This window comes from Cyclopterus lumpus, chromosome 5, assembly GCF_009769545.1.
Source record: "Cyclopterus lumpus isolate fCycLum1 chromosome 5, fCycLum1.pri, whole genome shotgun sequence".
Lineage (NCBI taxonomy): Eukaryota > Metazoa > Chordata > Actinopteri > Perciformes > Cyclopteridae > Cyclopterus > Cyclopterus lumpus.
This window is the reverse complement of record NC_046970.1, coordinates 6,821,576-6,835,341: the sequence shown is the minus strand read 5'-3', so window position 1 is coordinate 6,835,341 and position 13,766 is coordinate 6,821,576. Positions and strand designations below refer to the sequence as shown.

The 13,766-nt window shown below is 42.2% G+C and overlaps 1 protein-coding gene across 2 annotated transcripts in view; it reads right to left on the bottom strand.

Annotated features, from left to right (window-relative positions):
* The window catches only part of LOC117730352 (integrin alpha-5-like), a 42,459-nt gene that overhangs the window by 14,416 nt on the left and 14,277 nt on the right, over positions 1-13,766 (bottom strand). For both annotated transcript variants that reach the window (XM_034532023.1, XM_034532024.1), the window contains exons 11-19: positions 10,846-10,898; positions 9,530-9,738; positions 8,281-8,472; positions 8,155-8,200; positions 7,952-8,065; positions 5,851-5,906; positions 5,098-5,255; positions 3,664-3,801; positions 21-88 (exon numbers count right to left, since the gene is read on the bottom strand). In XM_034532023.1, the coding sequence (XP_034387914.1) occupies positions 21-88; positions 3,664-3,801; positions 5,098-5,255; positions 5,851-5,906; positions 7,952-8,065; positions 8,155-8,200; positions 8,281-8,472; positions 9,530-9,738; positions 10,846-10,898 (1,034 nt within the window). The remainder of the gene's footprint in view (positions 1-20; positions 89-3,663; positions 3,802-5,097; positions 5,256-5,850; positions 5,907-7,951; positions 8,066-8,154; positions 8,201-8,280; positions 8,473-9,529; positions 9,739-10,845; positions 10,899-13,766) is intronic.

Below are 13,766 nucleotides of genomic sequence, written 5' to 3'. Positions count from 1 at the left end.
GAGGGGTGACTTCCTCTCACCCGTAAACAGCCAGCTTGAGGTCAGGGACGCAGATGTTGTCCTCTCCGCAGTCCAGTTGAATCTGGGCCTGAGGAAGGGAGAAGGAATAGAGATAAATCGAGGGAAGGGGGATGGTTATGATGGGTGAAGAAGAGATAGGGGTACCAGGGAGTGGGGGTCCAAAGGTATGGAGAGAGAAAAGCTCTTGAGGAAGTGGATGTTTACAGAAGCGGCCACACTGCTTGTGATTTAATGAAAGGATAAGTGAGGATATACAGTATACATCTCCTCCATACATGCACAAAACTGTAACAATATTTGCGACAACCAGATGCCGGGCCCATGTGAGCGCAGCATCCTTTCATGTTTGCGGGATGAAAGTAATGTGTGCTTTGCATGTGGGAAAACAATGAAAAGGAAGAATAGAGAAAACGTGGTGATGGATGATGTATTCCATCCAAGCAAGGGTTGCATTTTTGCGGAACAGCCTCGATCACAAGGAATTGAAAACCTCACATTTAAAAGAGAGTTGGGCTTAATCTGAGTTTGAGTCTTCCGTGACAAATGACTTAAACCACAGACTAAAAACCACAGATTTGGAGGCATTGTTTTTTTCTGCAGTGCGTCCCTTCAGATCTCTCCACCATTCCTCTCAAGTAGCTTCACAGTGTCATTGTTGCCATACCCTCATCTCTCCGCCATATGGGAAACATTAAGATTACCAAAGAATGCTACAAAGAGCAAAGAATCGGCCTGGCAATGGTTAACGGTGTCTCAGTGGAGATTCCTCATTCTAGTCCCCGGTTTACATCCACTCAGGACTCAGGAGGCTATCTATTGCTCATTTAACACCAAACAGACAGGATCACACGCGCTTTGTAATAGACTTAAGATTAAGTGAGGACTCCCGATTTATCTTCCCTCCCCTCCGACCACTTCTCATCTCTTTTTTACTTTCATCTCTTCATCTTCCCATATGTTTGATCCATGTTTCCCCTCCAGCTTTAAAGCAATACACCCCACGGTTGGCCTGTTGGTCAACTTCAAGATGTGAATTGATGAAAACACGGGCCTCAAAATCAGACCTGGAAGACCACTGGCTATGGCGTTACATCATAAACCATATTAAATGTTCGGGCACAGCCAAATTAATAACGTGAATAAAGAATCGTAATAGTTCGATTTTTTACAGGTTGGAATTGTTTTTATCAAACAGTATCTGCTTAAACATTTGTAAGAAAAAGTATCATTAACTTAATGAAGCTCCTGTACTGTACTTGTGAAATAACGTGTTTAAAAATTGTTGGCAGATATGAAAGATCTAACATCAGACTACTTTCGACTATATTCCTGGAGAGAAATCCAAGGGCTTCTGGGAAAAGAGTGATCTATTCCAGAGAATATTTCAAATCACTAGAAAAACCTTCAAACCGAATGGGTGTGCAATTTGAATCCTGTGCAGAAAGACAGACTTTGCCAGCATTAATAAAGCCCTACCATGCAGAGAGAGGCAATTATGGAACGGAAATACATGAAATGGCTATTAGTGAAAAAAACAGTTATAGTCTGAATATTGGGGGATTGATACCACAAACATCTAAACTGTAGGTGCAGTCAGCATAGTGGCCACACCCAGCAATGATTTAAAAGGGCTCAATACGGAATTCAGAGCATATCTATTGCCTCTGTAAAAGTTCAGAGAATCTCGAGCTGCCTGGTGTTTGGAAGAAAACGTGATTTTCAGCTATGATTCATTTTCTACAATCCTTTATTTTACTGAACTGATTACCTCTGGATGGGCTAGAAATAGTCAGATCCATCCCATTTCAATGCGCTGGGAGAGACAGAGCTAATCATATTGTCACTGTGGAGCTGAGTTTCAGTCCACACAATGCAAACTGAAGTGTTAGTATGAAGCATCGGGGCCCACAGTCTACTTGGAACCCCCGCTTAAGCTAACTGATTTCTTTCACATAAGGAAACCGAGGAAGAACAACAACAGATTCAATTCACAGTGTTGCCTTCAAGGCTCTTAGCCAGGGGGAAAAAGCGGATGTATGCTGTCAAAACAACAAGTACATGATGTACATGCTAAAGCAGCCCACATCGCACTCACATCACCTTATATCGCTCTCATAAACATGTGCACGTTTTGAGGCTCTGGCTCTTGCCTGGTGGATGGAACAACATACATAAACAAACTGCAACCAGATGTCTGCGAGCGGAGCGCCGCCCTGCCCAAATGGAGCTGTCACCTCCCCCCCCTCCGTGTTTTTTTGCAGAGCCATGACTCGCCAGTCCTCCGTAAACCTTCCGACTCGTCACATAGGAAACATTACCAGTGGAGACCGGAGTGCCATTAATATGCTCACGCTCTGCCAGGGCTAAACCTAGACCTTGAACCATTAGGGGGTTTTGGCAGAGGGGGCCTTACTTTTGATGTCAATGTCCAAATGGGGCCTGTAACCTCCATCTGCGTCATTCAAATAAATTCCCAGTGTGCACAATGTAAACGTTGGGAGATTTGTGCTGTGGTTTGGAAGGTGGACTTAAACCTGCATAGCAGGCCTGCAGACACCAACTGTGTTTGTAAACGCCATTCGTTTTTAGATTGTTTGGTCGCGTTTAGTGAAAGTATTCATCATGCCATCTGTCATGCACGCTCTCTACATTGGGAAGCACCGCGGTGACTATCCGCTTAGTTCGAGGCGTGTGGCCATATACTGTAAGTGGTGTGGTGTAGATGTTCAGTGTGGTGAATGTTGTGCATAGATGCAGTTGACAACCCTACAGAGAGATACACAGGTTTAATCTCCCATAAAGTATCAAAAAACACAACAGCGCTTTCCAGATTTTCATCTTTTATTTCTGACGTACATTTATTGCACGTCACATTCAAGCAGCATACACTGTAAATGCAAAACAATATAACTTTTGAATATCTAAAATACAGAAATAGCAACCGAAACCCAAACTTTTAATGCAGATTATTTATTAATTTTTAAATGACGCCACGTTAAAGTTACACTCAAAGATCTCAATTTCGTTCTCTTTGGCGGCACCTGTAGCTATAAGCGGTATCGCGACATGTATACATCTAATAATAAATTGTCCGGAATAAATGTCCGGTCATCGTGTGCAGTTAAAAATAATGCTAAAATACCAGTCAGTTATGTCATTAAAAAAAAATCTTCATGAAATGTTTTTAAGAGGTTTGGAGCCCATTGTTATATGGAATATGATTTGACGTGATGATCACTGAAAGCCAACTCCCCTTTATGGTCTATTTGGCTCTAAATTATACCAAAATATAATAAACAAACATTATGCTGTATTGAAGAAGACTTGAAACTAGAGATTAAGACCATAAACTCATGCTTAAAATGTTAACTAGGGAATAAATTAAGAGAGAAGTAAGGTCATTTTCTCAAGGACAATCAGACTTATTTTTGCTACCGGAGGAGTCGACCCCTGCTGGTCAGTAAAGAGAGTGTAAGTTTCAAGACATTTACGCATTGGCATTACTCCGCCTGATTTACACTTGGTATCAATATGTGTCTCCGGTGTCCACATTGTGATACGATTGTAATACAAATTATTGTATCAAAATGTTAATGTCCACAGATGTTAATGGAAGATGCATGATGGGGTAAATACACATACCTTCCGCTCTATATGCTGTTCTGTCTCATAATTCAGGATTGGTCTGAGGCCATGCCGGTCCACTGGGGCATGAGGATCCAGACTGAAGTTAAGGCTGATGAAAATGGGGGAGAGTTTGTCCCGAAACTCCTCTTCGCTCTGCAACAGAGAGAGATGCAACCACGTGAGAGACTGATGTGAATTACATTTGTCATCTGCCGTCCCCAAGAGTTGAATAAACTGTCTGGTGTTTTTAATGCCTGCTCTCAGAAATCTGAAAGAAGCGGACACTAACAATGACGAGCAAAAAGGATTCCATTCCTTTTACTGCTGATAATTGGGAAACCCTCTTCCAAGTAAATGTCCGAGAAACAAAATCAAAAGCAGAAGCAGATGTTCAAAGAGCATTTATTGGACTAAGTAGGATGTGGTTTGTTTTCAGTTGGCGTTCACACCAAAAGCAGTGCAGAGTAGATCAATGCACAGACGAGAATGTTTGCGAATGAAAAAAATTCGCCCGACGCTATGTTGTGAAAGCCAATCAGCGTTGAGACGCTCCTCCCGTCATAACTTACCGCCTGCCGTTAGTGAATCTAACTGGCTTCTGCTACTCTAGTAGCGCTGGAAGTGGGAGTCATTCAGACGTAGTCGGTGAAATTCACCGAGCTGTGTGAGCCTACAGGTGATGTTATGAACCCAGACACGTGGGCGTTAGATGTTCTGATGTTTGTGGGATGTCCACAACAAGTATAAAGCAGAAATAGTGGTTATTTCTTCCATGTGGATGGCAGAAATGATAACTGTTTCCACGGAGTAAAGCCACAGAGATAAGCCACGCCCCATCTGAGGTGCGAATGATGCAAATAAACCACAAACCGCAAGTAAACTCAAGTGAGTAAAGCGCTTTTGGTGTGAACGCAGCATAAAATGTGACACAAACTCTGTTTCACCAGCCACAGCAATTTAGCCCCTTCAAAGAGACAGTAAAAAGAAGAAACAGTGTACAAACAGACAAGTGTTGACTGTCAGTTTCTGCTCAAAGCATCTCGTAATGCGGCATCTAAGCATATGACTCAACTGCTTTTGGCAGGCATTCACTTTGATCAGGTCACCGCTGAGTGATGAGAAGATTGGTACTGTACTGGTACCTCAAATAGCACTTCAAACAGCAACTTCAAGCCCCGTCTATTAGATAATGACTTTTAACCTTTGCCCTACCAGTTAATCACATTCACCTGGTGCTGCAGATGCAACACCGTCTCTGATGCGACGGCTCAGATGAAAACAAAGCGAGCGCTCTGGCTCCCGAGGGCCAAGGTTAACAAAATGCACAGCCTTGAGACGTTCGTCCCGAAAGTTAGACTTTTGAGCTCTATAGCGCGGCGACGTAAAAAACATTCGAGGGAAATGTAAAGGAAACAAATTGAGTTTCGAGAGACGGCCGGCGTGACTGACCCGCAGGTAGATCCTGGCGTCGTGGCATAGGCGCTCTTCGTTGGTGAGGCGGAGGGTCTTGTGCAGACTGGGACGCTGGGTGTCCAGGAACAGGATCCTCCTGATGGAGTCCTTCTGGTGCTGCTTCACACTGTCCAGCTGAACCTCCACCACAAAGCCTTGGAAAGATACACATGTACGTGCTCACAAAGTAAGAAAACGTACGTCTACATATGTGGCTGAATTAAACACTAAAATGAATGCAAATGTAGGCCACATCCACACAGACATGTTACACGAGTGGCTCACCACGTGCAAACGCACACACATAGATTGGTAACATTTTTTATGGTAAAGCCCCTCCATCTTCCATTTTCTGCTCTCTGTGCAGTATACAGAGGAATTTGCTGGGACCCACATGACGACGACAACTATGCAGAGAACACAGACAACACGCACCGTCGAAGTAAGCACACACACACTTCTTCTAAACTGCCGGAGCCCACCGAGTTACCCTGTGTTTACATGATTGCTCTTTTATCTTGATCTTAACTGCCAAATTGACCACAGTGAGGTCCGGCATACTTGTGGCAACACAAAGAAAGCAAGGTAATAGGAACCATCTGTCTGTGTGTGTGTGTGTGTGTGTGTGTGCGTGCGTGCGTGCGTGCGTGCGTGCGTGCGTGCGTGCGTGCGTGCGTGCGTGCGTGCGTGCGTGCGTGCGTGCGTGCGTGCGTGCGTGCGTGCGTGCGTGTGTGTGCGTGCGTGCCTCACCTAGAGGAGAGGGGAGGTGCTTTCCATTAGCTAGCAGGCAGAATCCGATGCTGACACTGGAGGTTGAACACAAACAAAAAATATGGGGGGAAAAACTTAAGCACTGAGCTTTTACAGATGTGTTTACACTGATTTGAGGTACTTCTGTACAGCCTTTTTTTATTAAAAATGTATACTTTTCACAAGACTAAATCCAATGTTTGATACCGCGTATGGTCGACTATGTTATTCTGCAATAGCCATTCTATTTGTTTCAAACTCGTTAATTACTTCTCTCTATCGTATTTTTTTATTGGTAGTGGCAGAGTCTGCCATCCCCATGCTGGATTCAGATTGCCCCGTGTAAACACAAGGGATTTACAGAAAGGGATGGGGCATGTAATCCAGCGAGTCATCTTTATCTCAGTGACCTCAGCCTCAGTGTTCACTGTCTCTAAGCTCTCTAAAGTTGTGCTCATATTTCTGTGCACACGTGGCTTGAACAGCTGCGAAGGCGTTCCACACATGCGCACTAGAGATCTCCTACTTCCTGCAGTTTACATAGATTTCTGTCCAGAATGTACGAAATTGTTATAATTAGCATATGAATTGAGTCTGGAATCCCCGAACTCCAAACACAGATGTTCACATAAGAGCCTGTTTTCGACAGGTCTTTACTATTTCCTCTATGTAGATCAGTCACTGTGTTATGTATTATGTGTATTGATGCAAACATTCAACTTTGGTTTGTGTTAATAGACAAATACTGTATTTACTGTTCTCTATTTAAAAGGTAGCGTTGCTGCTAATAGGTCTCCGTTCCACGCGTATTTGTTCATGATGTGTGTTTAAACTAATATCTACAATACACAGGTTTGTTCAGTGATGAGTGGCCCCCAAACCAAAACCTGCTTAGGGCCCTGAAACGACTCGGGCCGGCCCTGCATTTACAACATGAAATATGCAACCTGTTTACCTTTTTAGCACTTTCCTTCTCAGATGCGGGCAGACATCACCCCCCATGTTTCAAAAGTGTCAAACTGGCAAAACACAGGTTGGCTTTTATCGCCGAGCAGCCATTAGAAAGCTCAATGGGTTTGATCATAATCATAATCATTCATCAACCCAAAAAAAGACAAAAGTAATTTTTGGCAGTGAGCTGCTGGATCACCAAGGTAACCAACTATATACTATGTCCTGCCATCCTGTAGTCGCACCGTGGATCACAGCAATGGATTACTACTGCTACCCCTGTTGTATTTCTAGTACTATACTATATCAAGTATTAAACCACACTTGCTATCACCACAATAACCACGGGTGTCACCAAATTCCCCCGGCATTGAAATCTTAGGAGTCACAACTGTAAAGTATTAAAAATTGTTGTTGTTGGGGGTTTTTCAAAGCAGACGCATACATGTGAATATGTGCGTGTTGGTATAAACGCTCACATGAAGGGAGGGTTCCCCTCATGGAGTCTTGTCGATTCCAAACGAGAAAGTTACAGCCCTTTTTCCAACCTTTTTACTCTTAATAATGGCACTCTCGTCACCGTTTTGTCTTCCCATATGACCGCTCCACCTTTCTCCCACTTCCTCTCCTCCGCTCCGCTCATCTTCTTTTTGTATCCACGGTAGCGAGAAAAAAAAGCATTCAGACTTTAAAAAAACTAAAACGCCAGCCAGGTTTGGCAACCACCTCTTCCGGCGGTCTAAAAATATTCCAGGATTAATACGACGGTTAGAGTGATCTTGCGCAAAGAGCTTGAGATTTTCATTTTCCCTTCTTCTTTTTTTCCCCCCACTCTGGATCGAAGAATACTGCAGTTCAGAGCAGCTTGGACAGGAAACCGGCAAACATGAGGTCACTTGACATTCTCGTGAGGTAAAGTTTAGAAAGTTGGAAGTGGACTAACATTTGCAAGACTTTCCATGTTCTGTTATTCTCAGAGAGCTCTTTAACCACTCCCAAAAGTCTTCATCTTTTTGTTAAACAACTCAAAGATATCTCCGCTTCCGTGACAACGACTGTATGGTGGGTCAAACAGTGCATAATCTTTCTCATAAGATATAAGTGAAGCAGAGCTTCTTTTTTTTTTAAGGATAATAGTCGACGTCCATACCAAGACACAGAGACGGTTTCATTCGCCGTGACCAGCTCACAAGTCTTCTCCTCCTGGTTGAACATGGTCGGCTGCACCGTCAGAGACGCACTGGTGCTCACTATTGGCCGGGCCCTGATTGGAGAGACGGACCACAAAACAGGTCAGATTAAAAAGCAAGGGTGTATATATCTGACACCACACTCCTACATGCCTTAACATACCTGTATAGCACCGCTTTATCAACCCCAAAAGCACCAACAACTAGATCTGCAGGAATGAAAAGAGAGTTCAGCGAGGACATCGGAGAAGAGGGTAGTGTTGGAAGACGATAATGTATTTTACAGTACCTGGATAGCCGTTTTGGTCCAGATCTCTGTTGCCTCGCAGGGCGAAGCCAAAGCTGGCTGGGAAAGAACTGGAAGCCCATTGGCCAGAGAGAGTCTGAGTGGGCGTGTCCATCAGGCCTCCAGCGTGACCATTATAAATGAGGACCAGTCCATGCTGCTCGTCTCCTCCGTAGGGACAGCCGACGGCCATGTCTGATTGTAAACAGCCACAACACATGGTGTGAATCTCATTTCTTTTTTTCAAATACGGTGTATATAAACCATATATAGTAATGCAGGGATGACGTATCAAGAAGTTAGCATTGCACTGGTTCCCTCGACAAAAAGCCAACGGGATTTTGGATTATTGCAGAAAGTAAGCTCTATGACAAACGCATGTCCATGATACTTACATGTTTAGTTCAGCAAGATAGTTTTTTCACAAATGGACACCACTTTTATGATTTTGAGAGCACAAATGCAATCAAGTGAATCACTAATGTCAAGCTATAAACGAACCTCTCTTGACTTCACCTCACCATCACTACGCTAAATGCAGACTAGCTTAGTACTCTCATTTAGCCATTCATTAGCAACCGGTTTGATTTGAAGACTTATCGCTGCAGCACTGTATATATACGTATATATATATATATATATATATATATATATATATATATATATATACACATATACATCTACATCTACATTTTATATATGAAGCTTGCATGCAAAGCAGCTAACAGTAAATTGAGCTCAATGTACTAGAAAAAAGTACAAACACTGACTGCCACTGGCCACGGTAGGACTGGTGGTTTTGTGGTCCAGCAAAACAAATTCACTGATTATTGTGTTGTTTTTCGCTTTGTTTTATGGTGATTTACTTCCTAAGACTTTTGCTGAATCCCTATTGAATGAAACAAAGGGCCCCCAAATTTCAGAAAAAGCTGAACATTTGATGGTTCAACCTTCACCAGGAATTTCTTTTTCCTGCTTAATATTTTATATAATTAAAATGTATTGAATATCTTTCTATTTCCCCATTAAGAAGCGATAACTTTGTTATAGAATGAACAATTAATTAATCTGCTGACTATCTTCTTGTTAAACCAGTTATTCATTTTGTTAATACAATGTCAACAAAATTGGGGAAATTCTTCATTAGAACGAAGCCTATTCTAGATGTTCACATGACTTTTAGCTTAATAAATATAATGTGAAATATATGTTGAACTACAATACAAACCCACGCTTTGTGCCGCACACCTACCGTTGAATCCATCCTGGTTGAGATCCCCCAGAGGAGCCAGCGATGTGCCGAACCGGCTGAAGGCCTGTTGACCAAGGAGGTGGGACTGGCTGGGCTCCAGCAGCAGAGGGCCCTTCTGGAGGTACACATACACCTTACCAAGCTCCTCCAGACGCCCATTCACCCCTCGACGCATGAACATCGGAGCTCCCACCACAAGGTCATCCAAACTGGAGAGGGAAGCAAAGGAAGGAGACACATAACAGGGACGAAGGCGGAAGGAGAAGAGGAACTATTGGGGTATCGACAAAAGACAAAGAGGGATATTTATATCATATTTTAGGGCCAAAGTGTTTAGCAGTGAATTAACATTCTGTTTTCCCTATTAAAATTTGACACCAAATCATCTTTTGTGTTGAAAAGAAAATCATTTTATTCCACTTTCACAAGCTAATCTGAGCAGATTGGGCTTTTTGTGAGGGAGGTCTTAAAGAGACAGGCGCATAAATGCAGTGTTTTGCACACAGGGTGAATACAGCAATATTGAGACAGACAGTAAATACTGTTTTTTTTTAAAGTGTGTAAACATGTAGAAACACAAAATTCAAGTATGAACCCTTCAAGGATCTCCACTAGTATTTACTGTAAAATGATGTTCAGCTGCACAGCACAGTTGGCTAAAGAAAAGTGAAGGTTTCTTGTTGAAAATTGCAGACTTTAGGAGTGATGAACATGGCTAAAAATATTGTGAGTATGTCTAAATTGATAGCAATACAAAAAGACTGACTAAAAGCATATATAATACAACTACCATAACATGTTCAAATCAAATACACTTTAAATGGTTTTCCCTGTGAAAGGTTATTTTTTGGGAGTTTTACCTGATCCGATGTGAGGTCCTTGGAAAGGGATGTTGTATGTGATTGTAAAGCCCTCTGAGGCAAATTTGTAATTTGTGATATTGGGCTATAGAACATAAACTGAATTGAATTGAATTGAACTGTATATGCCACATTTAGAATCAGTAAGTAGTCATTTGTAAAGCTGCACTGAAACCATAAATTGTTTTTTAAGTGAAAATGAAAATGAACTTTAGAAAAAGAGGAACCACGGACAGAATGAGAGCGTTTAAAGATATTTTTATGACACACTGGAGAGTGACAGAGTGACAGAACTAAAACATGGGGAACTTCCAAAAGGTCATTCTAACTGTTTCAGTGACCTCATCCTTCACTTTTAGTCTCATGTTTCTTTTTACATTTTTCCACTTCCTCTTTCACCTATTTTGTCTCCACATACTCGTTTTCTTGCCATCACATGTCCCACCGTCTACTCACCCATCGTTGTTGACGTCGGTGGCTGCCACCGCGTAGCCGAAGTAGGATCCCATCTGGAACGCATTACAAACAAGACCCAGTTAGCCTGTAATCACACCACAGTGTACAGATCCCTCTCTTTTCTCTAATGTTCTCTTTTTTCTTCTTTGTAGCCTCCACCACCACCACCCACAGGCTTTCCTCCTCAATCTCTCAATCCCACGGTCCCCTGGGGTCTCCTCTTCACCCTTTTCATGAAGCTCAGTGTTTGAGCTTCTGAGGAGAAGTAGGGGGTCCGAGGGATCAAACTCCTTTAAAACTCACACGTGGGCCTTGGGTTTTTCTGGTTTAATTTCATACCACGTATGATAAATTAGGGTCATGTTACACTTCTTGGGGTGACCCTCACTTCAAAGTGATTTGTAGCGATACGCAGGAATGAGTTTGGAGACCCTTATGAAAAGAAAGACTGTTGTCTTCCTGTCTCACACATGCAAAACAGCTCGTATCGATATAAGTCAAACCGAGGCTCAGGACAAAGTTCAAATTCCCTGTAGGAGCACTGCTTTGCCTGATCCATTCACACTTAGAAATATGATCACGACTTCCTATAGAGCTGAACCACCACTAATGTTCATCTGAGGTGAGGTGAAATCAGCAAGCTTAGGAAAGTTGCCCACAGGTCAGTTTTCACAGTCATGAGCCGTATTTCAGTATAAACATATGGTTTGTAATAGAGCTAGCAGTAGGCAGCTGTTAGCTTAACTAGCTGATAATCATAGTGGAGAATTAAGCAGCAGTTAGCATCTAAAAGCTATCCAGTCACAGATATAACATTAACACGATCAGCTAAAGAGCCAGAGATTTCCCTCAGGAGGTGGTGGGGAACAAAGTAGAGCTAAAAGGAGAATGAATAACTGTTTGCTAACCCCTTCGCCATATCAGCTTTATAGGGTGAAAATACTGTATGTCAATGTTGTGATAACCTATTATTCTGCTGCCCAGTTGCCGAAAAATTGCTAATGCAGCTTTAAATGGATCTAATTGTGCTCGCTAGCATTGCTGACCGAACTAAAGCAGAAAAAAAGAAAATCCACACTGATAGAAAATACTATTTTGAAATTAGCAGACAAGACATTAATGAGCAGTGTCCAACCGATTTTATTGAGAAAAGATTTATAGATAAATTAAACCAATAAAAATGGTAATTAAATACCTTTAAAACCAAGATACTACACATTAATTATCCTCAAATCTAACAGAACCAGCGGAGTCCGGCTCATTGACTTGCTACTTTTCCCGTAATGGTCTCATAGCCTTAGTATGGCAAAATCCCTGACGCCTGACACATTTCTATTCTCTCATATATTGTCATCTTATCGAATAACCTAAGTATAAAGTCTGCACATTGGACACAACGTGGGTTGCTGAGCAAATGAAACATGGCCCGAGGAGAGAAAATAATAGTTACCGGTCTTAACAAATGACTAAATGTGATGTTTTGGTCAACAAACAAACAGGCCTCTTGCACAAATCCCCTCTGGTGTGTTTTCGCAGCTGACTCGTATTACACAGTCCATGAGGGACCAGCATTCTCCCAAAGAGAGCAGAGAGTCCATGAGCCAGGAGTTTACCTCAGACCACTATCACTGTGACTTATCAGTTTACTCAGCGTCCTCCGCACTGAGACTGACACCTCTGAGCAGTCGAGGATGACCTCCCACACTGAAGACACACACACACACACACGCTTTCCCATGTGTGCATTGTCACATGCTCTTACATATTGCAATTCCTACACAATGAAGCCTTTTTAAATTACACAAAAAACATACCTACAAATATGTTTCCCCATATTGTATCTGCCATGTCTCAACTTAAAAGGTTAGGTTCACATTTTTTCAAGTTTGTCAATTTATTCAAATGCTGAATGTTCATTGAAGGAGTTTTTGATCTCCATAATCGTTCCTACTGCCAGTGCTGCCTGTGAAGAGAGCCCTTCCTAAATAGATTTCAATGTAAGAGATGGGGGACAAAATCTACTGCCCTTGTTCTGTGTAAATATACATTCTTAAGTTGACCCAAAGCTAATATGAAGCCTTCAGCGATCTAAGTTCGGCCAACCAATTGGATAACTTCCAAAGCAACAGTCACATTAGTACCAAATTCCTGCATTGTTTTTGCCACAGCTCAGTATTGAAGTAAGGTTTCCATCCACCAGTTTTTAGGCTCATTTTGGGATTGAAAATTACAAAAACATTTGAATTATTGCGAAACATTGTTTTGTTTCCCTGGTCTAAAAAAAAAGTGCAATGGAAACAAGATGTACATTAAGCATGTGACTTGAAAAGGAGGAGACATGAAACCAAGAACTACATATTTCCATCTTGTCTTACATGGTATACCATAGCTTCCAACAGGTTGGAATGCTACTGATTGAATTACTTCATCTCATTGCTCTTCTTCAGCAATGTTTTAATGGCACCCAACAAGAGAATTATAGCCACAAACCGATTATCTTAACATGTCAAACTGCTAATATTCACATGACAGTAGTGGATGATCATAGCATATACCGGAGACACCCACTGTAGCAGGAACTACCACAAGAGAGTTTTGAGTGCTTTGCCAGGTGTTAATATGTGTGTCTAGGCATAGGACAGATCTTCAACATGATAGCGTTGCAACCGTGCGAGATACAGCGACGGAACTTTACAGGTGGGTAGTTGAGATCAAATCGAAGGGCAAGTTGGAAGATGGGTGTGGTCCGAGCAAGAGCGGCAAAAGTATAGGGGTAAGAAGTAACAGGCCTAAATATGACTAAATACTCAGCTAGTTTGCTGACAAATGCTGCCACTCCTCAGTACTTCCCATTTCAAAAGCACATGCTGAATCAATACAGTGACAACATGGACACAGTGCCGGTCTGCTGTTTTCTGGGT